General features: G+C 34.0%; 1 protein-coding gene across 2 annotated transcripts in view; it reads right to left on the bottom strand.

Moving 5' to 3' along the window:
- The window catches only part of FUT8 (fucosyltransferase 8), a 128604-nt gene that overhangs the window by 13400 nt on the left and 90314 nt on the right, over nucleotides 1-24890 (bottom strand). For both annotated transcript variants that reach the window (XM_026849469.1, XM_026849468.1), the window contains one exon: nucleotides 893-1139. In XM_026849469.1, the coding sequence (XP_026705270.1) occupies nucleotides 893-1139 (247 nt within the window). The remainder of the gene's footprint in view (nucleotides 1-892; nucleotides 1140-24890) is intronic.

Below are 24890 nucleotides of genomic sequence, written 5' to 3'. Positions count from 1 at the left end.
AATACAGTTCAAAAACAAAACAGGAATATTTGCATCATGGATATATTGGGACACTAACTACAATGTAGGGTTTGATTGAAGGTAATTAAAAATGCATCTTCTCCATCTGCTTGAAACCTAACAAAGATCCACCCGTGGTGAAGCGGCCTTCCAACTTAATGGTCAAAAGCCAACTAATATTTGGACAGACCTACTGTGTACTCCTACAAAAAGAAAGATTAAGGGTTGAAGGAAAATTCTGGCAAAGGAAGCAGTATTTGCAGACTCAAGTACAGCAGCAGCAGAATTTTTCACGTTACATGACAGTAAAACCTTTCTTCCACAAGCTGCTCATTACTGCCCATAGGTACTTTCCTTCCTTCTCCCTGTATCTCCCCATACAGACCTTTCCAATTCATACTGCTAAGAAGCAACAATAGTGAAAACATCAGCAGGGAAGGGAAAGGCACATACTATATTCAGGTGCAGCCAACAATAAAATTAGTTGTGGATTGTGGCATGTAAAATGTAGGCTTAGACTTTTTTCCTCAACTGTAAAGGCTATCAGCATTTGAAAAGAAGACCCAGACAGAAAAGTGTCTGGAACACAAGCTGTAAGGCAGCTACATGAATGAAATTCCGTATTATATTACTAGATATGGAAGGACATACAAAAAACCTTTCTGTTGAGCTGCCTTTTGGGTATCTGTCCAGCTACAGGTAGGCAAGTATGCTGAGGAAGTACTTCTAATCAATTTATGTTGTGCACAGTTAAAAAAAAATAGCTTTATCTAGAAAGCACCCTCTCACCCCGCAAAATGCTTGAGCCTCTTGGATATCCATCATAAAACAATTTGTTCTGAACAGGAATCACTATATACACAGACAGTTAAAAAGAAAACTAAATACCCACCCGATCACTGGATGTTTGAAACCAAGTTTCCTTGTGGCTTCCTCTATTTCTTTTTCTAACCAAGGCTGTGGACGAATCAAGTATTTCACAAACTGCGAGACCCACCACACTGCAGGATCCCCATGTACACGAATTAGTCTATCGGCCAGGTCTTCGGGAATAGCCAATGGTAAATAAGGTGGTCGTGGGTGTAAGCTGTCAACAATGGGAAGTTCCACCACCTGAACATCCTTATCATTAGCCTCACCTGTTTTAAAATACATACTAGGATGAGTCAAGTAGTTTACTTTATTAATAAGATTTACCATCTGCAAGTAAGATCCCAAACATATCAGCTAAGCTGCAACTTCAAGACTACCTAATCCTTGCTCTACTTTTTCAAAATAGCATAAAAAAAATTAATAAAAATAATAGTTTTAGAATAGAGTTATGTACCAACTGTATCTAACAATCCACTCCAGCAGAATAAAGTTGAAAGTCCTTGAATTCTTAGTAGCTGATAGTTAATAAAATATAAAAAGTGTTCCTGTTTATATATTCATACCTTTTCATATACAACTACACCACTACTGTGTGCTAAGGCTTATTTGGACAGACTTGTTATCTAAAATGCTTAAAACTCAGTTACCTGTTTAAAAAATAAACAAAGAAATATTTAAAGACATAAGAAATTCTTAAAAATACACTATACAGCCCTTCTGCTCTTTTGAATACATTTTACTGCAGTAAATCTCAGCATTTCAGACATCATTAGAACCACTGATTTAGCTACTCTACTGACAGAAGAGGAGAAAGGACAGAAAGACAGACAATTCCTGTCTGGAAGAACTATGAAGTAGCAAATTAAATAGATCAAGGAAAATTGTCAAGCACTATGCAAGCATGTGATTTACATACAGGTAAAAATTTGTACTACTTTAAATGCTAAGTGGAATATACAGATGTTTTAGATGAGACTTGCATTCCAGTTAAAAAGCCACTAAACATTTTTTAAGCATTTTTACAAATTACACAAATGTGTCTACATAACTGATAATTCAAAGGTACTTTCATATACTGAAATAAATTATAATACATGACAACATAACATAAAGCATTACATTTTTGAAACACCGAACATTTCAGGTAAGATTTCTAGTGTGTTCATTTCCTCCAAAAGAATATTGACATTGTCTGCAGTGTTTACTGCCAAAGATGGCTAATTATCTGTTTAGTGTTCACCAGCCAAAAAAGAAAACTTTTTAAAATGTAAGCAAATTAAACACATATAACTGTTGATGACCAAGGAAACCTAATGGTTAAAAAAGATCAGTTCAGTGCAAAGGTGAGTCTTATTTTAAGAACAGTTAAAAATCCCTAAGGTTAGAACACTTTTGCATGCACTAAAAATCATTTCAGTATATTTGTGACAAAGTCCTAGAAACATGACAATTGCATGATTAAGTCATAAATTGCCAGAGGTTACATTAACACCAGTGAGCCTAACAAAACTAGTCAAAATTCAGCAGTAACTCTCTGAGACACAGTTATTCAAATAAGGAATGTTTGTTAAGGTCAGGTATATTTTCAATTAATTTTTAGTAATTTGGAAAAATCTGTCTTCACAGATATCTCTGTATGTTAGTATTTCATTACTGTGTTGCATAACACCAGTGTAAAGGGATCCTTCAGAAGAATTTCCCATAGAATATGCACTGTAGGTATGGATGATACTTTTTAATTCATGAAGCCAATTCATATTTTTACCATCCATTATATCACACTTACAGGAAAAGATTTAGTAAAAGTTCATAAATTTAGTAAAAAAATAGGCATTTAAGTTTTCTTATAAGATGATGGGTAGTATATCAGCATATCTTCAGAAAGCTGCAATAAAGAAAAGCAGCCTGAAGCCAGGGAAATGCTAAATTTAGTGCAGATGTAGTCAGAAGTCCAGATGAGAAACATTCAGCTTGGAAATGGTATGGAAGAACACTTGAGGTTCCATCCTTTTTACCCTTTTCCCCTCAACTGAGACTGGGGGAAAGAAGAGGGTGGCAAAAGAAACAATAGTAATCTTGGCTGAGAAAAGAAAGCAAAGACTCCAGTTGAGTTAGAGAAGAAAATTCACTGCAATTCTTTTGAGGAAAAAAACCAAATGCTAAGGTGCATATAAAAAGGTGATTTTTGAAATTTTTTTTTTTTTTTATTAAGTATGTATCACTGACAAGTTTTAAAACTTCATTTTAGCACTGAAAAAATATGTTGTTGTGTAAAGATAGCCGTTTGGAAAGTCTTGCTAGTGATAAAGCTTTCTGAGCTATGTGACCCACTTCTTGGCATTCTGACCCTTAAAAGCACCCAATACACTGTTCCATACTATTCAAAGAACAAGAGTGTGCTTCTAAAAATTTCCACGGGCTGTCTTAAGGTTTTGAAGAAAATTAGATTGGCCAGCAATAACTAGGAAAGCTGTCTGCATACAGGACACTGGATTAAAATATATCAAAATCACAAGAATACTGAAGAAGACTGTGAAAAAAACCCAAACAGATTTCAGCTTTAAACTGCATGTGATACATCGTTTGAATAATAATGAAGTTGCAAGACTTGCTGAGAATCAAAATCAGAAATAAACAAAATGTATTTCATTAAGGTAAAACAAACAACTTGGTGGCGCAAACTTAACTACTAGGTCAAGTCTTAATGAGTGCTACTTTTCAAGAAGGAACTGAAAATATCTTATGGTTATTTCACAGAGAAGATTAAGAGTTCCTTACTTTGTAAAACTAAACAATATGAGACCAAAAAAAATGGAACTATTACTGAAGGTATGGGTAACAAATGGAAAGTGATAGAATGAAATATTCACAAATACACATCAAATACTGTGTTGTCATTACAATTAGAAATTTTGAAATGGCTACAGAAGCCCCTCATGCTTCAGGACTTCTGCCACTTACTGTTGTCAAAATAATTCTGACACACATAGAGTTGTGTTGAGACAGTGCATATAAGCATATAATTTAAAAAAAAAAAAATAATAATCAATCAATACGGTCATCACTACTTGGAACAATGTTAACGGTTGACATAAAACTGCAAGTGGGAGAGATGTGTAAGTCCACTTAATTCAAACTTACAAACTTCTGACAAAGCACAGCCATTTGACATCACCAGTTAGAACATCTGTGTAGTCAAACACGCAGCTGTGTGAACAATTCTAGGAAACTTTCTGACAACTTTCTAGGTTTTAGTACCCCTATTATCACTCTGAAAAATGAAGATAAAACCTCCTATTAGTCTTCACTCACTTCAAAAGGTATGAGATAGCAGATGCAGTAAAACTTTAAGCAACTGTTTGCTCTTGTGCTGGACAAAACCAGTGAAGAGTATATCTTTACTAACCTGAAGGAGGAAACAAGTCTCTGCAACAGCCATATAGGCAAGTGACAGCTTTCTTATCCTACTGATTACTTTTTTTCTTAAAGTGTCTGCTGAAAGATTCTAATAGGCAATGATCTTGTCCTATTTTCAACAGGCATAGTTTAAAAAATTTTCATGGAAATTTTGGATAGTAGGATATTGATTTAGCTTACTCAGAAATAAGCTGCAATCAGAATCAACGATATGGTAGATAACCAAACCTCAGTCAGATCTATAGGCAAGCATATACATTACAAAAACATTAAGTCACTTTCTTGACTGATATGAATTGTAGCTGTTCAACTAAAGATAGTGCAGCTGGGTTAAAAATACAGACATTTCTTCAGTTTTTATCTATGTATTCTCTAAATTTTAAAATATTTCAGTTTTTCCACTGCGCAGCTGTATTTTGTTAACTAATAATAGATAAGCCATAAAAGGTAATAATCCATACTAATGCTTATATCTTTTTCTCATGTTGGTAGTTCAAATCACAGTATCATCGTGTCAATCAGGTCCAATTCCCTGCTCAGTGTAGGTCCAGCTTTGACATTTGATCACAGAATCGTAGGATTATTTAGGTTGGAAGGTACCTCAATAGTTGTTATAGGCCATTTACACTTCATCAATACTTCAAGCTACTTCTTCCAATGTGATTTATTTGCTTTTACAAAGCCAAAATTTGCCTCTATAATTCTATTCATATATTTGAATATATACAATATATATTTAAATATATATTAATATACAGAACTATATATATAATTTTATTTATAGATTCTCTAACTTTCATATGATTCCAAGCGCTATTTTTCAGTGACCTAAATAATTCTCCTCCAAAGTTCTGCAACATAATCCATTTTTCCATCACTGAGTAATCAAAAGATTGAGCGTTTTTGTAAGAGTCATAAAATACTGCAATACTGATAACACTCACTCTTTTATCATAACAACATAATCTGGAGGAAAATCATGGGCTGTGAAGAAATTGATTTTTTTTTTTTTAGATGACCCATGGCAGTTGCACCCCATAGCTCTTATTTATCACCATTTTTTGGATATGTTCATCATCAATAGACCAATAATAGTTTCAATTTCCAGGAGGCCCACTGATTACTTTTTAAATACTGAAATATGCTGTGTGGGTTATAAGAAGCATAACTTTGCTTTCCTGTAGTATCCCAATGTACCTTAATTGCTGACTTCATACCTCACAGGACTTAGATAATTTTTAGTGATTTGGCATAATCTTACTGAATGTCTTCTTTTCAAATTTAATCTTTGTCCTCCTAATTTAGAGTCCATTTAGAAACTTTTGCTATTTATACCTTTCACACCAACTTCTTTAAAGCCTGAAAAACATTTGTTTGGCTCAAAATGACCTTTGGAATTCTGTTATTTTACCTTACGTTACCGTTCTGCCATCTGAACATCAGTTCAGATTTGCATTTGGATGGGCATTTTCACTGGGTGTTCATTACTTTGCATAGTAAAATACCAGCCTCAGTTCAAGTAACAACCAATACTATTAGTTAATGTTAACTGAAAACCTGTTTGAGCACTTTACTCATTATCCTATTATTTCAAAATTTTTCATCTAATTTCAAAGTATTCTTTCAAGAAGTTGTCCTTAAAAGTATGCCAAGGAACACTGTGCTACGAACATTGTGTAAATGAGAACTTCAATTTATTTTCAGTCTGTATTGCTAGAAAAAACAACTTAATTCACTCAAAAATGGAATAGCTTCATTGCTTTCTTGCTTCTATAATACAGACTTATTTAAGCTGATACCAACTTGCATAGACTAATCATAGCCTTTATTAACTAAGCTCTACAACCTGAAAGACTTACTGCCAATTTGAAGCCTCACTCCAGCTGAGTGAACAATTCTAAATTCAATCACACAAGATATGTCAGAGTGCTAGGAACACTGATTAGAACAGGATACGGTGAGAGGGACCATGCTGAATTCTCACAAGGCTCCTCATTGTCTTGGTGACTACTGTTAACATACTGCAAAGTCAGCAGGTTTATGGTTCAACAACTTCAATGATATTTTAATTCTTTTCTTTGCAAAATGGCCCAAAATATGGAAACTATGCAAAGTTATGGTGTGTTATGTTATTATGAATTGTCAACTAGTTCAGAAGAAAGAAAAAGTATGCTTTCATCTGTTCTGTGCTGCAGACTACACCTCCTAAAACTTGTAATTTAGGCATTTCCAAGCATTATTTGAGTCATCTAGTAAGAATTTTATACCATAGTTGAGTTATAAAATGGAATTAAAATGAGATTAAAAAATCCAATTTTTATTTTGAAGTAGTCAATGTAAAATATAACTTGTATATCTAAGTGATTTTTCTCTAAGATTTTGCTTTGTACTAACACAAAGGTTTTGAACTTTGTTTATGATTACTTTCTCACTAGTGTTTCACTAATTTTTTTAATCATCCTTTATCTAATCAAACCTTTTATGGCAGGCAGGTATTGAACAAATTTGGTGCAGTTCTGCTTTAAGGAAACTGAAAATAGAGGTCTTTTTTTGGGGGGAGGTGGTGGTAGGGGTTTTATATGCCATATGGATACTGTTGTCCCATTTGTCATCCCAAGAGGCTGATCCTTGATAGCTTCAGGAGAGAATAAACCAAAATATTTTCAACCATGCGAACATGTCTTCTATTACTTTTCTCAACACAGTACCCTCATGACTTTTTTCCTGCATCTTTTACTCTTCTCTTTTGCACAATTCTTGCAACTACCCTCTGTTGGAGAACGGCTTGCAGAGAGCAAGGCCATAGCTCCCTGCAGGAGCTGGTCGGCCATAGCTCCCTGCAGAAGTCAGTCCCAGCCACCTGAGGTAAACAAAGGAAAGAACCCAGGGTACAGTTATGTAAACAAGGATGAAGACCCAGGGCTCAGTTGTGCTAGCGAGGATTGTTGTGAGAACACAGAGATAAGTTGGGGTGCATTATGACCTTGGGGGTCAGAGGAAAACAGCCCTGGGAGAGAAGCAGGTTCACAGCAAGAAAGATGTTTATGCATACCAGAAATGCCACAAGGGGCTGGGGTATTATAATGTGACTTTTTAGATGTACCCAATGGCTGAGATATTATAATGTAGTTTCTTTAATGTATCCAATAGAGTTACAAGTAGTGTATTGTAGACTGCTTATATAAGGTGTGATTTCTTTCAATAAAGTTGAAGCTTGCTCTGTCATTCACATTGAATCGGCTGCTTGCTTCCTCCGCCCGCCGCAACCCTCAGGTACTCCCATGTCTCTTACCACTCTCTGTACTGTTTGCCTGTTGGAAGGTGACATCTCTGATCTGTTACTGCTTCTCACTTCCTGGTAGGCCTAAATATACAGCGGCTGTATACACATACCCAGCTTATCTATTTTCAGGACTTTTGAGAAATCTTAACAAGACCTATTTTTTTTCAGTCAAATTTGGCCAAAATTCATCCAATATTCAGAACTTGTACTAAGTTAGGATAAAAAAAGGAGCAGACAGAAAGATACAGCATGATAACTTTGCTCTCACAAGAAAGTTGGCTAAAATAATTCTCTGCCAAAGATACTGCTTTATCAGCTCTCCCCTCAGAATAAAACGTTGATGGTAGTTTTCCATCTGCTCCAGCAAAAAAACCTGACTTCCACATCTTCTGAACTAGCAACATGTCTTTGTAACATGAGTTCCACTGACTTTTAATAATATTTATCTTCGTGTGTTGTTCTGGTTCTTTGAAAATCCTACCCACAATCAAAACCACAATGTAAAGATAAACAGTGCTTTTACTGTCTTAGTAAGTAATGAGATTTCAATGAATGTTCTCCTTCTTGGACCTAATGAAAGCATGAACTGAGTTGCATAGACTTCTGCATTTGAAATCTCTATGTCTCTAATAAAACTAAAGCAGTAGCATCTACTGATGCCTTGAGGGCCTCCATTCCCTTATTAGTATGCTCAGGTGAGCTACATTATAAAGACCTATATTTCTGTTTCACATCTCATCACTTATTAGAAGCTTTTTATGGCAACTGTCACATCACTTTTGAGAGAACATTAAAAAGTAAAGATTTTTCCCTTCCTCAATTGCTTAGATACCCAGCATGCCAGCTGGACAGTTTACAGGTGAAGTGTGCGATTTCACAAATTGACTTCAGTCAGTGAAGGTGTTTTCAACATTTCAGTCAAACTAAGTAGAAATCAAGAAGCTTACTAGTAATTTATTTTTCCTTTTATCCTTATATATTCAAACTGCTTTTTGAACAATGCCCCATTTCATCTAAAAACAGCCTATATGAAAGAGGTACCTTTCCAAGAAGAGCTCCCGTTCCCTGGCTACCAGAAAATATCATAAAATGTATTTGCAAAGGCAAATACACTTCTATAAATGCGAAGGGGTTTTGCCATGTTATCCAGGTTTAGTCACTCATGCAAACAGCAGCCAGAGTCGATGATTTAAAAGTAAGATCTTACATAAGGATAGCTGAAATAACTTAGAAAAACATACAGAAAAGATCTTTACAGCAATATTGACAAAAAACCCTAATTTTGGATTTGATTTGGAAAAATTCCACTGAAGCTTATTCTCTATTTCAGTCTAATGTTAATTACCATATACTGAAAATACTTCCAAATACTTGCTTTGAATATTAGGTTGTCTTTTCTAGAATAGAAGATAAACAGCTTACTTTTATAATAATCCTTCAACAGCTGCAGGGACTTATCCGCAGGGACTGATCTCTGGCATGCATATGCTGATTGGACATAAGTATGAGCCAATAACAAGCATGTAAAAACATGCAAAAAATAAAACCTCAAGACAGTATTTTAGGAGACCTAAAAGTTTCAAACAGGTCATGAGAATGGAGTTTAATATTCGGAGTTGGCTGTCAAGGCATTTAGTGAAAAAGGTCTTCCAGTTTAGACAACATATTTTCTGTCTTTTTGAGCTTAGTGGTTTATAACTTGAGTTCCCAATCTTGTCTTGTCCTAATTTGAACACTTGGAAGACTTCTTTCAATGAATTAGTAAAATTCCTTCATATGCAAGTCCAGATGGAACACAACCCTCAAGGTGTGTGTAGACAAAAAGACACTTTAGTTACCCATAAATAAAACAGCAGAGAATAAAACTGATGTGCTGTTGGAAATTCACAGCAGTGAGGCACACTTCACCTTAACAGTGCATCTGACAAACTGAAACAGGAATGCATTCTACTTCATACGATCTACAAACATAAAAGGGGGAAAACCAAGAATGTAACCCAGCAATAATGGAATAGGAAACTTTTTTGGTCTTCAGTCACAGCATGTATGTCCATTTTCCAGTGGTCTGTTAATGGAAGAAGCAACAAAAAACCCAAGATAACTCACATATAAATATAAAAGTTTTCTCCATAATTATTAGAGTAATAAAGCATTATTAATTTACACACTATCAGAAACTTAAAACTGCTACTGTTTCTTATAGGAGTTAAAGGCACTTGCAAACAAAATACCTGTTTTTTGAGGTTTTATGTCATAGCAGATAAAGGAAAATAGGTTTCTCTACCAAAACATGTTAGATGGCATTCGTGATACATGATGTCAAAAAAATTATATTATAGTAAAGGCTTTTTCTTGTAACATTAAATATTTACCGTTTCATACAAAATGTTATCAAAATAAATGTCTGTCTTCCAATTTAGGTAGAAGACCCATGTAATAAAATGCAGGTTTTCAAATTTCTTATCTGTTTACAACACTAGGAATAAATCAGTGGGCTTAGGGCCTAAAGATTGAGAAACTGGAATATAAAATGCAAGAAACTATTTCTGCCTTAAAAGTCTTGGCAGGGCTTTTAGCTATTTTACACGGTGAAAAAACTGTATTCAGTACCATTTGCCTACTTAGTTGACTCTTCATGTCTAACAAAATATATAGTAATAAAAGCATCTTTTCAGAATGACATTCTTAATCTACAAAAGAAATAGATCCTGAGTAATTAGATGACATTTTTAGGTTGGTTTTCATTCATTACTAAATGCAAAAAGACAAGAACCTTTTAGGATTCAGCAAAGTTATACTGAAATGAATGAAACTTCCAGCCTTAAACTACAACCTCGCTATAAAGAATTAATAGTATCCGCATTAATAGAAAGGATGACTCTATATTAAATGATACATTCCTAAGTATCAGAGTGATATGATAACCCACAGTGCTGTAGGTGCCATGTGATGCCTTCCACCCAGAAATGGTGGTAACCATTTCCAAGACACAGAAACCCACAGCTGTCAGGTCAGATTACCTTCTTTAAAGATTACTTAAAAGTACGTAATATCACTTAACTATACCATTGCTGACTTTCTGATGCATCAGAAAGTAATTCAAACATAAAATGCAGGTGATAAGTTCCCCCAAACCTGGGAATGCTTCAGTTTAGACTGAAATTCATGCAGCCAAAGAAGGAACTTGAATTAACATCTGAAACTTTGTAACCATTGTTTGAGACCTAACATACTTTTGAGGTAATCTTACACTCAATTTGCCTCATGCTGACTTGCGATATTGAAAAAAAACTGATTTTTTCTATGTGAACACAAAACACACTTGTATTTTTCCCCAGTGGACGCATTACAGTACAACTTTAAGTATAGAATGGTTACCTTAAATCCAATAAACTCTAATATTAGACTAATTTGTATTTTTTTGCTTATGGAACAGTTCTTAGAAAAGTAACAGTTAAGTAAAAACTTTCACAGTTTGCGATAGAAACTTGGAATTTTTTTGCCAATCTATGTTTTATTATCCATGATTTAATGCTTGTGAGAAATATTTGCAGCTAATCACTAACCTACTAGTATATTTGCCAGTATTTTAGGGCAACATCGATCTTTTAGCAAAATGAAAAAGCCATGGTTCAGAAGGTAGTATTTCATGTGAACAGCATAAGATATGTGATCAAATATGTGATCAGTTGTTGGTAGCACTGCAGAGAATGGAACCAAAAGTCCTTTCTTCCCACCTTCATGCACTCCCCAGATTTCCAAGTCTACAAAATAACACCAGTGCTTCCTTCAACTTCTCCTAATCAAACAATGTAGGGAAAAAAGTCCCTACTGTTTCAAAAAGAATTATTTCAGTAGGCACATTTATTCATGAATAAAAATCTCTTGTTCTAGGTTATCTTCATTCATTTCAACATACTTAAATAATTCTCGCTGAACAATGTATTTACTATTCTGCTTATGGTCCTGCCCATGCATGGAACTATTATCAGTCAATTGCATTTTATAAAGACATCAAATCTTAATCTAAATTAACAATGACATAAAGGAGAACTCATTGTATAAAATATTTATCCTCCTTGAACATTATCAGTTAGATAGTGCAATTATATACATCAAACATTAAATAAAGTTTACTTAACGATGACGGCATTTAAATGCAATGTATTTCCCATTTATCTCTCATCTTGCTAAAAAATGCTGCTGACATGGAAAACAACCTCTAAGAACACCATTCCTTCATCAAGAATAGATTTAATGTAGTTCCTCATAAAATTAAATGAGAACCAATGCTACACTTACCCTATACAAATGGCTTAATCAGAATCAACATTCAGTATTGTGGTATTGATTGATTATGGTGTGAATGAGCATACAGATTTATTTTATGAAAAACTTACTAATAGACAAATGGATTCAGATTTGGGATTGCACAAGTGAACTTTGTGTCACAGGTTGTAAAATGATGTTAAAAGTATTGCTACAAAAAAACTCAACAAACAAAACCAAAACCAATCCCAATCAACCAGCCAACAAAACCTAAACTCACTGAAAGACCAAAGGAAAACATTTTTCTATGTAAAAACAAAAGAAATAAAGCTAGTTACAAGAAATTACTGCATTTCCCATAATTCTAATTTCAAATCATTAGATCTTTCAGGAATAAGCAGAATGTCAGTGAAGTTACTTGATTTTAATACTGAGCCCACTTAATGGTCTTTATGAAAAACTTAAAACTATTTATATATTTTTTCCTTTAAATTTTCTGAAAGAAAATGGTATTCTTGTGAAAACAGCTGTGCAGAAAACTGAAGTATGTGGTTTTCTCCTTAACACACAAAAAACGCAAAATGCTGACAAAACCACCACATCGTCAACAGGGCTTTACTCTGAACTTAAGAGAGGGGACAACAGAATTCAACTTGCTTAGTTCATGCAAGCCTTTCTGCTTCTGGAAAGGCTGCCAAAATAGGGGTCAACAGCAGCAGCAGCAAATCCATACACTTATTTCAGAAATGCAACCAAACACCAGTCAGACTGGTTTTGAACCACAGATATGAACTTGTGATCTGAAAGGAAAAACTTACTGTACTGTACATGAATTGAGCCACAAAGTTCCTTTAGTATTACCATTTAAATAAGCATGCTTTTTAATACAGAAGCTGAAATAATGAAAAGCAAATGTTAATCACACACTAAGTTTAAGCACAAGTTTTTAGGCAAACATGTTACTATAGTTTACTGTTCACTGGATGTGCTTCCACACTTCCTAAAATAGCAATACATAGTCAGATCTCACCACCAAGCGTATAGTTCAGGGTTGTTCTGCCCCATTTCCTGGTCTTTATGAAACACAGACTTTTATCTGTTATTTTATTTTGCAGTCACTTACTACTGCAAGAGCCTTCTGTAACTCTTCACAAAGAATTTTCACGTTCACTAAACAAAACACCTTATTATTACAAATACTGACATCTCACATTCCATCTCTTTGCCAGATGATATACGAATATGTTGAAGTATAAAATTTGCATCCATCTTTGCTGGTCAATTACTCCTCTAACAAATATTAATCACTAATTTCTGTCCTTCTGAAGTTTCTTTTAACTCAGTTTTACATACATCAGGAGCTTCCCTTCTATCTCACGGCACTTGACATCTGGAGAAGCTTTCTGAAGTACAAGATATTAAATTAACTCAGTCTTCCATGTCTACATAGTTTTGCCTCTTTCAAATAAATCTGCTAAATTTATGAGACATTATTTCCTTCGATAAAACTCTCATTTACTGTTCTCCACTGTAACATATTTTTCTGTGCATTCCCTAAATTGATTCTTCATTATTATTTCTGTCAATTTGTCCAGTACAGAGCCTACGATTTCCTGGAACCCTTTTTAGAAATCAGTATTCCTTCAGCCACCTTCCACTGTTCTAGAACAGCAATTATAAACAATTATAAATAAAATGTTTTGTTTTGAAATGCTTTCAATGACTCTTGTTTGACAAAGAACATCCAAAGTGTTCCCTGCAAAGAAAAAATCCAGCACAGGAGCCTCCCTAAATTCTTCTATAATGAATGTGAATATGAAAGATTTTTATATTTTGCACTACAGTCTTGTCTTCTTTCAGTGATCCTTTCATTCCTTTATCATCTACTGGTCCTCTCGATTTTCTGGCAGGCTTTCTTATTCTGATGTGTATGAAAAAGTATTTATTATCAGGGTTTTTGCCTTTAGCAAGCTTCTCCTCAGAATCTTGTTTGGCCTTTCTTACCACATTTTCTTATGTAATCTGCTAGAAATTATATTCTTTCCTATTTTTCTCATTTATACAAAATTTGTTTTGAGTTTGGTTTTGTTTTCTTAAATGCCCTTTAATAATATCAAGCAACCTCATGATATTTGCCTTTTTAAAAAAAAAAGGTTTTTTTAACAGGTGGTGTGAGTTTGGTTTTATGTAATCTCCATGCTGCTTGCAAGCACTTAGTCCCTTTTTGTAAACAGTTGGATTATTTTTTATGCACTCCCTTTTTTAAATGAAACATTGTAGTGGATTGTTTGGATTAATTTTATTTACCATTATTTATTTGTTAATGTAAGCAGACATGGCTATAGCTTTGCTGCATGACATAATCTGTTCTTCTCACGTTAATTACTGTGAGTACTGAAACATCCTATAAGATTCTGATATGCTGTTCTGGATACACACATATTTCAGATCAGGAATTTCACCCTCTCATTCTATTTGTAGACTTCTGTTTCTTCTGGCACCTTCCTATCACCCTAGCAGAAAAAATTCCTCCACAAAACCGTATTTGCAAGCTGAAAGCAGGACTACTCTATGATATCACTAAAAGTCTTAATTGTGTTTCTCTCCCTTTTTTCCTCAGTTTTGTCCCTTTGTCTGGAAGAGAGTACTTTGTTTCTGAGGTTTGAGAGATGCACACACAGCATATAACCTTACAAATGATACCGAGTGACCTAAACTGAGAAATCCCTACCCTCATGCAAGCTAAATTTGATTTACATGAGTTCTGCTTTCTAAGATTTATAAGATGCAAAGATAACTTTTTTAATTTTCTCTTAAATAAGTGGATGGCCACTTCAGCTTTTTTTTTCCCCTACAAATTCACTTATCTATTTTCTCTTATTTAGCCTTCCCGCCTAACTGAACTTCCACTGTAGCCACAAAATGTTGAAGAGTGTTAAACCAATAAAGCAAGCCAAATGTCTTAACACATTACCACTGAAACATGTCAACTATTGACAAAATACTGCATATAAATGCATTTAAAAAAAGAAAATCAAGACTGTGAAATAACTAAAATCTGCATACAATCTCTTTAGAGCATATACTAGATTAATTTAGATTTTTTTATGATAACAGTAGCTGGTTTTCATGTCCAACAGTGGGTAAAAGTAAAATTAAATTGTTAATTGGAATGTAGCCTATTAAACCCAAACCTTAAGGCATGTTGCAAGGGATGTCACGAGAGATAGTATACTGTCTTTCCATGTAAACTAATCTCATATTCTCCTGCAGGATTATGGATTAAACAACAACAAAAAAAAAAAAAAAAAAAAAAAAAAAAAAAAGTAACACAATTACAACAGTGAGTTGCATCCAAGAGCTTAAAATCCAGTATCTTTGCTTGCATAAGGTAATGCAAGTTAACATGCTAGATGAGATGGCATTCACAGACATGTAATGACAAGAAACATGAGACTATGTAATCAAGTTTTTCTTAGAGTATTAAATTACAATACAATATTTTAATAAAGGTATATCCTGCAGTAACATCTGAATGTTTTGCACTGTACATACAGTTTTTAGACAATTTTCCAAAAGTTAATGATGAAAACAAACACACAAAAAAAGCATTCTTCAACCAAATGCAATTTCCAACGGCACACTTGACATCCTAAGCAGTTACATTTAGTTAGACCCATAGCGAAAACCAAAATCTTTCAGCAGTCGCTACTATCCACTAATAATTAGCTAACTACAACTGGTAATATCAATTTAATATCAAGCTTATGCTAATAAATGGGCACTACACAATAACCATGTTCTGTTTACCCTGTTAATTCAACAGTATTCTTCCAGAGTGCTATTAGGGGGTAAAAAATGTTTCAGTTCTGATCTTGTTTTCTCCTTTGTCCTTCTAGTGTTTCATCTCATAAGTAGGAGAAAATGGGGAGGGGGGTTTATGGACAGAATAATCCTAATTGCATGGCCATAAAATTTCTGGGAAAATTAGTCTCAGTCTTAGAAGTTTTCCTAAACTGAAAAAATACCAAGCAGAGAAGTGTACAAAGTGAATTTTAACATAAAACATAATGCTGGACAAGGGCTAATGACTGCAGCCATGTAGACGATTGAGCCTAAAAAAACCCACCAAGTGAAAGGTTGTTAACTGTAATACAGGTTGTAACAACTGAAGAGCGTATCTATAATTATAAAAACCACTACTGTTTTGTTTTCTTTTTTAAACTGTGTATTCTGTTCTTGAAGTTCTTACTATGTTCATATCTAAAAACCGGATATGGACAAGGCTTCATTGCTACAACATTATCTCCTCAGCAGTGGTTAAGAAATGCACACTCCAGAAGCACCTTCTGATCTGTTTTCCAGTTTTTAGAGTGTGTTCATTTTTGAAATGGCATGTTTTTGACAAATGGAAATATATATAAGGCTGACACAGCGAATAATAAAAACATATAAAGAAAAAGTTGAGTAACACCAAGTTAATTATGAATTCTTAAGGAGCTCACTAATAATACCTGTATGTTGACAGAGCATTTAAGTTAATGTGACATGATCCAGGCATTTTCTGACTGTAACACTGCTTCTGCCTGTAGTCCCTCCAAATCAAAAGTCCTTCTGAAGATTTCTTTTTTATTCTCAGGTCTCTGAACAGAACAATGCTGTTCTTTTACAAAACCTGCTTCTGTATTTTTAATACTTGATCCTACTTCCCATCAGGTACAGAAATTACTTTTGCAAGTATATTCATTTCTCTATGTCTGCAATGAATTCCAAGCTACTAAGCAGCAGGATGGGATTATGACTATGAATAACTTTGCTGCATACTATATTTAAAAAATAAGCCAAGAGTTAAATGTCTTTATGCAGATTTCACTAGGTATAAAATTACTCACCCTACTAATATCTTCCGCTGTGTCTACTGTATTGGTTCTAATTCTAATTGCAAGACTTTACAGTCTGTAATACTACCTCCCTGGAAAATACCTGTTGCAACAAAGCTTCTAGAAGCTTCTGTAACAGAAACAATAATTACAGATACTATTTTCCAATTTTCAGACGATGACCTATATTATATAAGGCAGTTATGACAATAGCTAATATATTCTTGAACTGAATTCTATATATTTTTTTTCCTGATTTTGAACATCCATATTTCATAACAAGCAAAAAGCTGTAGCATGAATTTTAAAATAATTTAAGATTAATAGTGTACTTTTGGACTAAAATTTAACTTAATTTAGGGCTAAATGAAGCCTGGACTCTTCACTCTTGCTGCAACAGGCAGATGATCTATATAATTAAACATTTTCTAAAGAAGGATAAAGGGGAAAAAAACCCAAAAATATATTTAACAGTTTTCTTTTTATTACACGTGGATGTTGGAACTTAGTTCGATTATGTTACCAGATATCTTCTTTACAGTATTCTGAAGATCTTGTTTTTACATATATGAGAAGAATTTACTTCTCCAGAATCTATTTTCTATGTGAATAAAAGTTAACAAGAACTGATTCAAAGCAGGAAAAAGATAAAATCTTCTCTACTCATGGCTCAAAACAGGATCAAAAATGGTCTTTTAAATTACTTGTAAAGCTACAGCAAAGTATGCTGTTCAGTTTCTCTGACATCCAGAAAGCATCTTAGATTTTAGAAAGGATGTAAAATTCATAAAAAGCAACACTATTACACTATTTAGTGTTCTAATGATATCTGAGTTGCAATGATAAAAAAATGGTATGCCTAATTCTTAACTTAAGAAGTGGTGAAACTGAAAAAGACACACAGTACTTTTATCTGGTCTGCTGATTACAACACTAGCATAAACATGTCAATTAAAAAAAAAAATAAAAAAAAAGAGAGCAATTTCTTTTACTTGTGTTTCATGACATACAATTCCTACCAGGAAAGAATGTAATTGCTTTTGGAATATACTGAAATATTTGCCTCATTACCCCATGTGATTTTGAATTCACCTCTATCAGTTCCATTTTTATTTATGAATATTAGATAGAATATTTTTGACTCAAAGACTTCTCATCAGAAGAGGATTTCAAAATGTTCCAAAGCACTTTAACTTTCAATTTTTCACCATTAGAAAATAATTTTTTTCCAGATTTATAACCATCTCTAACTCTTAATAGGAGATTTGCAATTACCTCAGAGACATTATGTATAGTAAAGTAGGCTTAATAACACAAATCACTCTCCCTCTCCATCCCATCCCTCTCTCTATGTATTTTCCTTCACTGTAAGATCAGATGGTTAAATGAATTTGACTTCCATTTGTCTCTAAGACTTTGCTTCTTTCATTCCCGACTAACAGTTTTGTTCATAAAGTTAAGCACTGATCTGATATGTGAAAGTGAAAAAGGACCGCCATATGTGCTTAAAGACAACAACTAACTCTTTAGTTATACCTTATGTTTCTTTTCATGGACTGACTCAACTTGCTCAAAAAAGTAAAACACACATTTTAAAAAATGTGCCACCTTATTTTTCCTTCTGTTTTTCTGCTGTTCCAATCTCTTGAACAATAGCAGGTAAAGGACATTTTAAAATAAATGATTCTGCTTGTGCTCATCCAAGGAATAGCTACTCAGCTGCTGAAGTTCAGCCCTCCTCTCCCTAGCCTTTTCACTGTATATCACACCAGAGCTTCAGTTTGGTCACTGAAATCACAATCACCTTCTATGTCACACATGAAAAATATTAAAAGATTGAAAGGGAGATAATCCACAGTTTTCAAAAACATACATAACTGTGATCTAATGAAGACTTACTGATGGACAATCCACCATATCCCCTGCGTAAAATATTACACTAGTCAGCCAATCCTTCTGTAAAAAACAGACCTTATTTCCACTCTGAATTTTCCAGCCAAGTGCTTTTTTCTGAAAGTAGAAATTTTTCCCATATAGAAATGCTTACAAAATGTGGTGGGACAAGATTTTTAAACTGGATTTTTAAATTGAATGATGTTCTTTAATCTCTTACTGTAAAGCAGATTTTTCTGGCCTTGAATCAGTGTAATTCTTTCCGAGAATCCTTTCATATTTATCAATATCCATTCTGAAGGCCAGATAACCAAACTAGACAGTGTGCTGCAGTCTGGCCATTGCTCTGGAAGGCGAAAATAAATTCTTTCTACTGTTCAATAACCCTCCACTTAGACACAAATAAGGATCACACTTTGCTCTTTTAGGCTACTGCATAGCTCTGAAAACTCAGACCTAGCTCATAAGAATTTTAAGAGTTACCACTTTCTAAATATTTTTTCATGTTCACCTAAAGAAACGTCTTCATATAGAAGGTACTGTTAGAACAAAAAATCTACACAGTATCAGTAACTTGATTTCATGATACACACAACAAAAACAAAGGGAAAATACAAGACAGATGGCTGTTCTGCTCTATTCTCTCAGACAACCATTCCCCAGTATCCTTCACAGAAACATAAATTTGCTTGAATTAAAATGTAAATAATGAAAGTCAGTGTATAAAAAAAAAAGACACTAATAATTAGAAATATAAATGGATCCATTTTTTAATGAAAGATTTTATAAAGACGACTTAGATATGGGAGCATAACATACGTCATGCAATTGTCTGCAAGATAAAGGGTTTTTTGACTAATACTAAATATTCATCTGATTTACGTAAAGAAGAACTTCTGTCAAGGAAGATCTAGTTCATGGAATGAAACTTTTTTATTTATTGCAATTAATTCTGCAGAACTTTTTATGGTTTGAGTTTGCAATTTTCCTTTGATTACTGTTGCCTGACTGGCTTTAATAAATTAAAAATTTATTTTGTGTATCCACAGTATCCTCTTTCTTGAATTATACATATAAACATATTAGTTAATTTCTATTTTAAGATTATAGTTCAATGAATAGTTAAAAGCTGGTACTACCACCAAATGAAGAGCTCTGCAATTCTTTCCCCTCTGGGTACCCCTGCCTTAAAAGCATTCATTTGTCAAACCATGGCTAGAGGCAGGAAAGTCAATATTCAAAGGAAGCTTCAGAAAACTTTGTTTCAGGTTTCCTTTTTCAAGTTATCTTTCATCTTACTGGTTTACAGTCCTCATGGGAAGGAGCACACACTGTTATTTAAAACATGTAGATGGCTTCTTTACCTCCACATCACTTCACTTCCAATCATGTAATGCAGATATGACTTCTAACCATATATTAATCCATCCTTTCTATTAATCTGTTTTCTTTTCCCATTTATTGTATGGTTCCATTTTTTTATCTTGTCATTTTATAGCCCTCCTTCAATGCATTATCGGGCAATGCCACTACTACATCATAAATCAGCAAGTAAAAAATGATAAAAAGAGGCCTACCCTGTTTTAGCTTGTTGCAACTATAACAGAACATTATGACCTGGCAAGTAAAAATATTCATGCTCAATATAACTATTATAAAGAAAATTAATTTTAAAAATTAATGACAAATACGTCTTCACAAGTTCTCTGTATTTTGGTTCTTCTTATTATAAAGTTCTACCTGCTTTTAATAACAATTCCCACCTAAATTACTCATAAATAGTTTGGTCATAGGTACCAAGGAAAAATGAACTACAAGTAAGTTAAAACTGCAGGCAAGATATAATTTTAAAATTAAAAGTAACATGTACATAAACATCTCTTATTAGGATTTTTTTCTCTAGAATTACAGTATGAAAGTGTGTGCAACAAAGGGAAAGAAAAAATTATGCCACAGTGTAAAATAATTGCTGTATTTGCAAAAATCCGTGAAAAAATTCTCAATCTTTTAACATATTTAAGCTAGAAAAATTGAACTTGGCTTGTAGGAATACCATGTTAAACACAAAGAACAGTTCCTGCCAGAGATGACAGGGGATGAGATGACCCATAATTCTCTGCACATATGAGAACATGCCTTACTAATCTCTTGCTATCAGATTAACGTCAGTTTGCTTATTATAATTCACACTACTTCTGAAATTCCAAAACCATGCTAATTTTTTCTGAAACAGACAAGCTTAGTTTTTATGCCTAGTTAGGAGAGGACTGGATCAATAATATTTTTATATATATATATATATATATATATATATATATATTCTCAGCTCATGTAAGTTTTTTAATTCTTTGTAAAAGAGATTACTATCTGAATTGTTTTGCTAAGATAAGACTTCAGAAGCTTCAAAACTTCATGTTGGCAATACAACTAAAAGTGTCAAGCAAAATAAATTTCATTGAAAATAAGGAAGACGAACAGATTTAAACAATTTTGTCATGAAACACAATTTACTATATTATTATCTATGCAGGTCTGCAAATTACATGAGAGTAATTCTTTAAGATGATATAATTTTCTGCCTTTTTGGCATATTTCTGTAATTTACACTGATATTGTTGTAAGTATTCACTTGTATGAATATTTTTGATACATAATGAAATAACTTTTATTAAAAACCCATATACACAGCATAGTATGTACACGATATAGGAGAAACATTTTGTTTATCAGAAGTGGAAACTCATAAATGTCAATGCATTTTTATACATTTATTTTGAAAATCTAGAAAATCCCACACTGATTTCAAAAGTTGTGGAGAAAAAAAAAATAAAGTGGTTTTGCAAATACACTGTCTTTTATTACAGTTAAGAATTTCAGACTTATTCATCCTTGTAAAGGTACAGGGAATTAAAGAAAAATAAAAAATAAAATCAAAATCTCTATAAATTTAGAAAGACATAAACCTCAGAAATCTTCAGCAAGATAGAATATCTTTCAAAGATATTCAAGCCATACTGAAGCTAGGAAAAAAAGATTGTCAGTATCATTCTTCAGCGATCACACCATTGCAGAAGATTAGAATTTAATGTAGTTTGCAGTGTGTATGGCTAGTCAGTAGACTAACCATAGAAAGATTGTCTTTCATAGTTGAATGTCTTCTACCTCTAGAACATCAAAACTCAAATTAGTGGCATTCATTAATTTTTAAAAATTTTTATCACCTCAAGGTATGTCATGCATTCAGCCTTCAAACTATTCAACCTGATCCAGAAACTAATTTAAAAAATAAAAACTGTAAGGACCTAAAGGAAATATTTGCACTTTCATCAGCAAGAGCACATATTGCAGAAAATCATGACCTATTTTAACAGATTTTCATTAAAATATATAGTCTTTTTAGGCCATGTGTGCTCCAGAACACTGGTTTACAGCTTGTTATGCTAAAAGCAAGGCTCACAAACTGCCTGCAACTAAATTCTGGGGTCACATAGAGCAGTATGCCCAGAACCTTGCCAGATGGTTGTTTCACTTGCTAATTTTGCCAAACTCGAATAAAACTTCAGCTGAAGTTTTTAATGTCAGTTTTCCATTTCTATTTAGTTTTAGAAAACATTCAACTGTTTCTAAAAATTAATTTTTGGATAAAATTTGCACTTAAAAAACCCACTAGAATTTTAAAATGAAAGTTGTGTAGAATCCTGAAACTTTGAAGAACAGATGTTATTTCAGTGTGCAAATGTTATTTCAATGCATAAACACACAACTCCGTTTACACACCAATCTGTAAATTCGATTTTGTAAATCTGAAAAAGTTAATCTGAGATCTCTAAGACTTTACGAGTTAAACTCCTTAAGATTCCACATGCGCTGGGTATGAAGTGTCCTGTTGAGAAGACGGAGGATTTTATGTTCTCACTATCAACCACATGGAGAAAAATGTGATTCACCTGCATGTATGAGGACTCATATGTGCAACCAAGATAGGAGGAATTGACCCTTTGTAGGAATTTCTCTTTGACACAGCTTACCCCTTACTTGCCTGCCGTTCTTGTACTTTCACCGTCTTCTAAAGCAGCTGGTTCTGGACAGTGCCAGTTTATTAGGATAAAAGACCAGGTTATTATTAGCCATAATCAACACTTCCCACAGCTGAACTTGTTTGCCCAGATCACACAGTTTATAGGTTAGGAGGACATCTACTCCAAACTTCTGCTCAAAGCAGGCTCGGCCATTAGAGCAGAACAGGTTGCTCAGGGCTTCAGCCAGATCGGCCTTGAAAGCCTCCAAAAATGGAAGCTGCACACCCTCTCCAGGGAACTCGTTTGGTTATAGTCACGATGAAAAGGTTTTGCTTTTAATCAGCATTGTTTTTTATGTGGTATCTAAAATAAGGACTTGGAAATGTTCTTTACCATCCAGAGAAGACAAATGACTAGCTTACTGAACTAGAGATGTGTGCTTGCTTTGGAAAGGCAAGTACCGTTTCTGCATTTTATCCTAAACTACAGTTCCCTGTAACATTTTACCCTGCTCTGCCTTCCTCTGAATTCAGATTATTGTATCTGAACCTTCTAAGATACCACAAACATCTAATTTGAGGAATATTTTGCAGTAGAAAAATATTCGTAATACCTTTTCCACAGAGACAACAGTGGAAACTATGACATCTGGTTGACACTTACACATATACAATGTGTTGGATCAAGGAAATTTCTGCGAAGTTTAATTCTTGTTATGACTGGACTCAAATAGGCCCTGGGCTGAATTGTCCAATGCATAGGCAATTCTCCTTCCTCTACTTATCATCCAGGGCACACTTCCTCACTAAACTGCTAATCAGCCAGATAACAAAGATCTTCAAGTACTATTGGATCCAACATGAATAAGAAATGTTACTGATTCTCTGGAAAAAAAGAGAACACAAATGAAACAAAGAAAACGACACACCACTCGCAAAAAAACCAACAAAACCTAGCATACAACACAAGCCCCAAGAATTCTCAGTAGGAAGTAAAATAACTATAAAGCAATCATTCCAAATAGTACAATTGTTGAAGACACAGACACTTCCACTATATGTAACTAGAAATCCTTGAAAGGTATCAGTTCTGCCTATATAAGGCCTGAGGACTTAAATAATTTAAGAAACTATGAAAGGCATGATCATTACGGAATGACACTGAAACCTGAGACACTTGCCAGAATAGACAATTCTTCCCTCTCTGGAAGTAGCTATGGGACTGGGTACATGTTCCACCATTTCAAAGACAGAAAGGCAGATGAAGTTAAGGAAGGAACATTTTTCCTCTCATTATTGATGTTAATTTCCAAGCCCAGTGACTAATTCAAAGCTCTCCTAAAACAGAGTGTAACCCTGTACCTGTCAGAAAAGAGGGAAGGGGAATATTTCTTGTGACTTTAGGGTACAGGGTACAGTCTCTGATGACTTGGAGATTTGGCCATTCTTCCCTGTACCTAACCTTACGCACCATCCAAAACCTGTGTTACTAGGAGACAGCCAATGGAAGAGGAAGAATGGAGACAGTGTGTGGGGGAAACAGTTTCTGTCAATCCAGAACTGAAAACCTCTGCTTGCTATCCAAACAGACAACCTGTATGTTGTCTCTATGGCACTGGGACAGTACTTGTGGTTCTAATGAGAAAACTGTATGCTAAAATAACATCTCATCAGGGCACTGTTTTACTAATGAGTGTAGTCTACACAGTCATCTATTGAAAATCCCTATAAATTTTTTTTAATATCCAATGTAATCCAAGTCGCAACTGTCGCTGCCAAATACATCCTTCAGGACATACTGGAAAGAAATTTTTGAGTCTGTAGGCAGAACTAACATAAATAATATTAAATATCAGTCCTACTTATCTGTCCTTAAGCAGAGTTACTGAGCCAAAATTCCTTTCTGAGATAATATTCATGTGACACATGCTAACAATCAAAATTTGCATCAGTGCTGATAAATAAAACAGCTATAGCCTGAAATGTGGCACAATATCTCCCTTACTGTTCCCCACTCTAAATTGCTTTTGTCCATTCTACCTGTTGTTAGTTTATCTCCTCATCCAATTGTGAACTCTAATTATCAATAATACAAAAGGTTATTAAAATTAACGTTCCACCTCTCTCTAACCCAATTGTTTAATTATGTTTTTTGAAGAATCTCCTTTTATCAATGAAGATATCTCACGACATTTACCTAGTCTTGGGTATGAACAGCCAGTTGTATTCTTCATCAACTGCATCTTCCCTGTGTTTA

This window comes from Athene cunicularia (assembly GCF_003259725.1).
Source record: "Athene cunicularia isolate RWA chromosome 5 unlocalized genomic scaffold, athCun1 chr5_part1, whole genome shotgun sequence".
NCBI classification, from domain to species: Eukaryota; Metazoa; Chordata; class Aves; order Strigiformes; family Strigidae; genus Athene; species Athene cunicularia.
The sequence above is the reverse complement of the archived record's forward strand: the minus strand, read 5'-3'. Positions and strand labels throughout refer to the sequence as shown.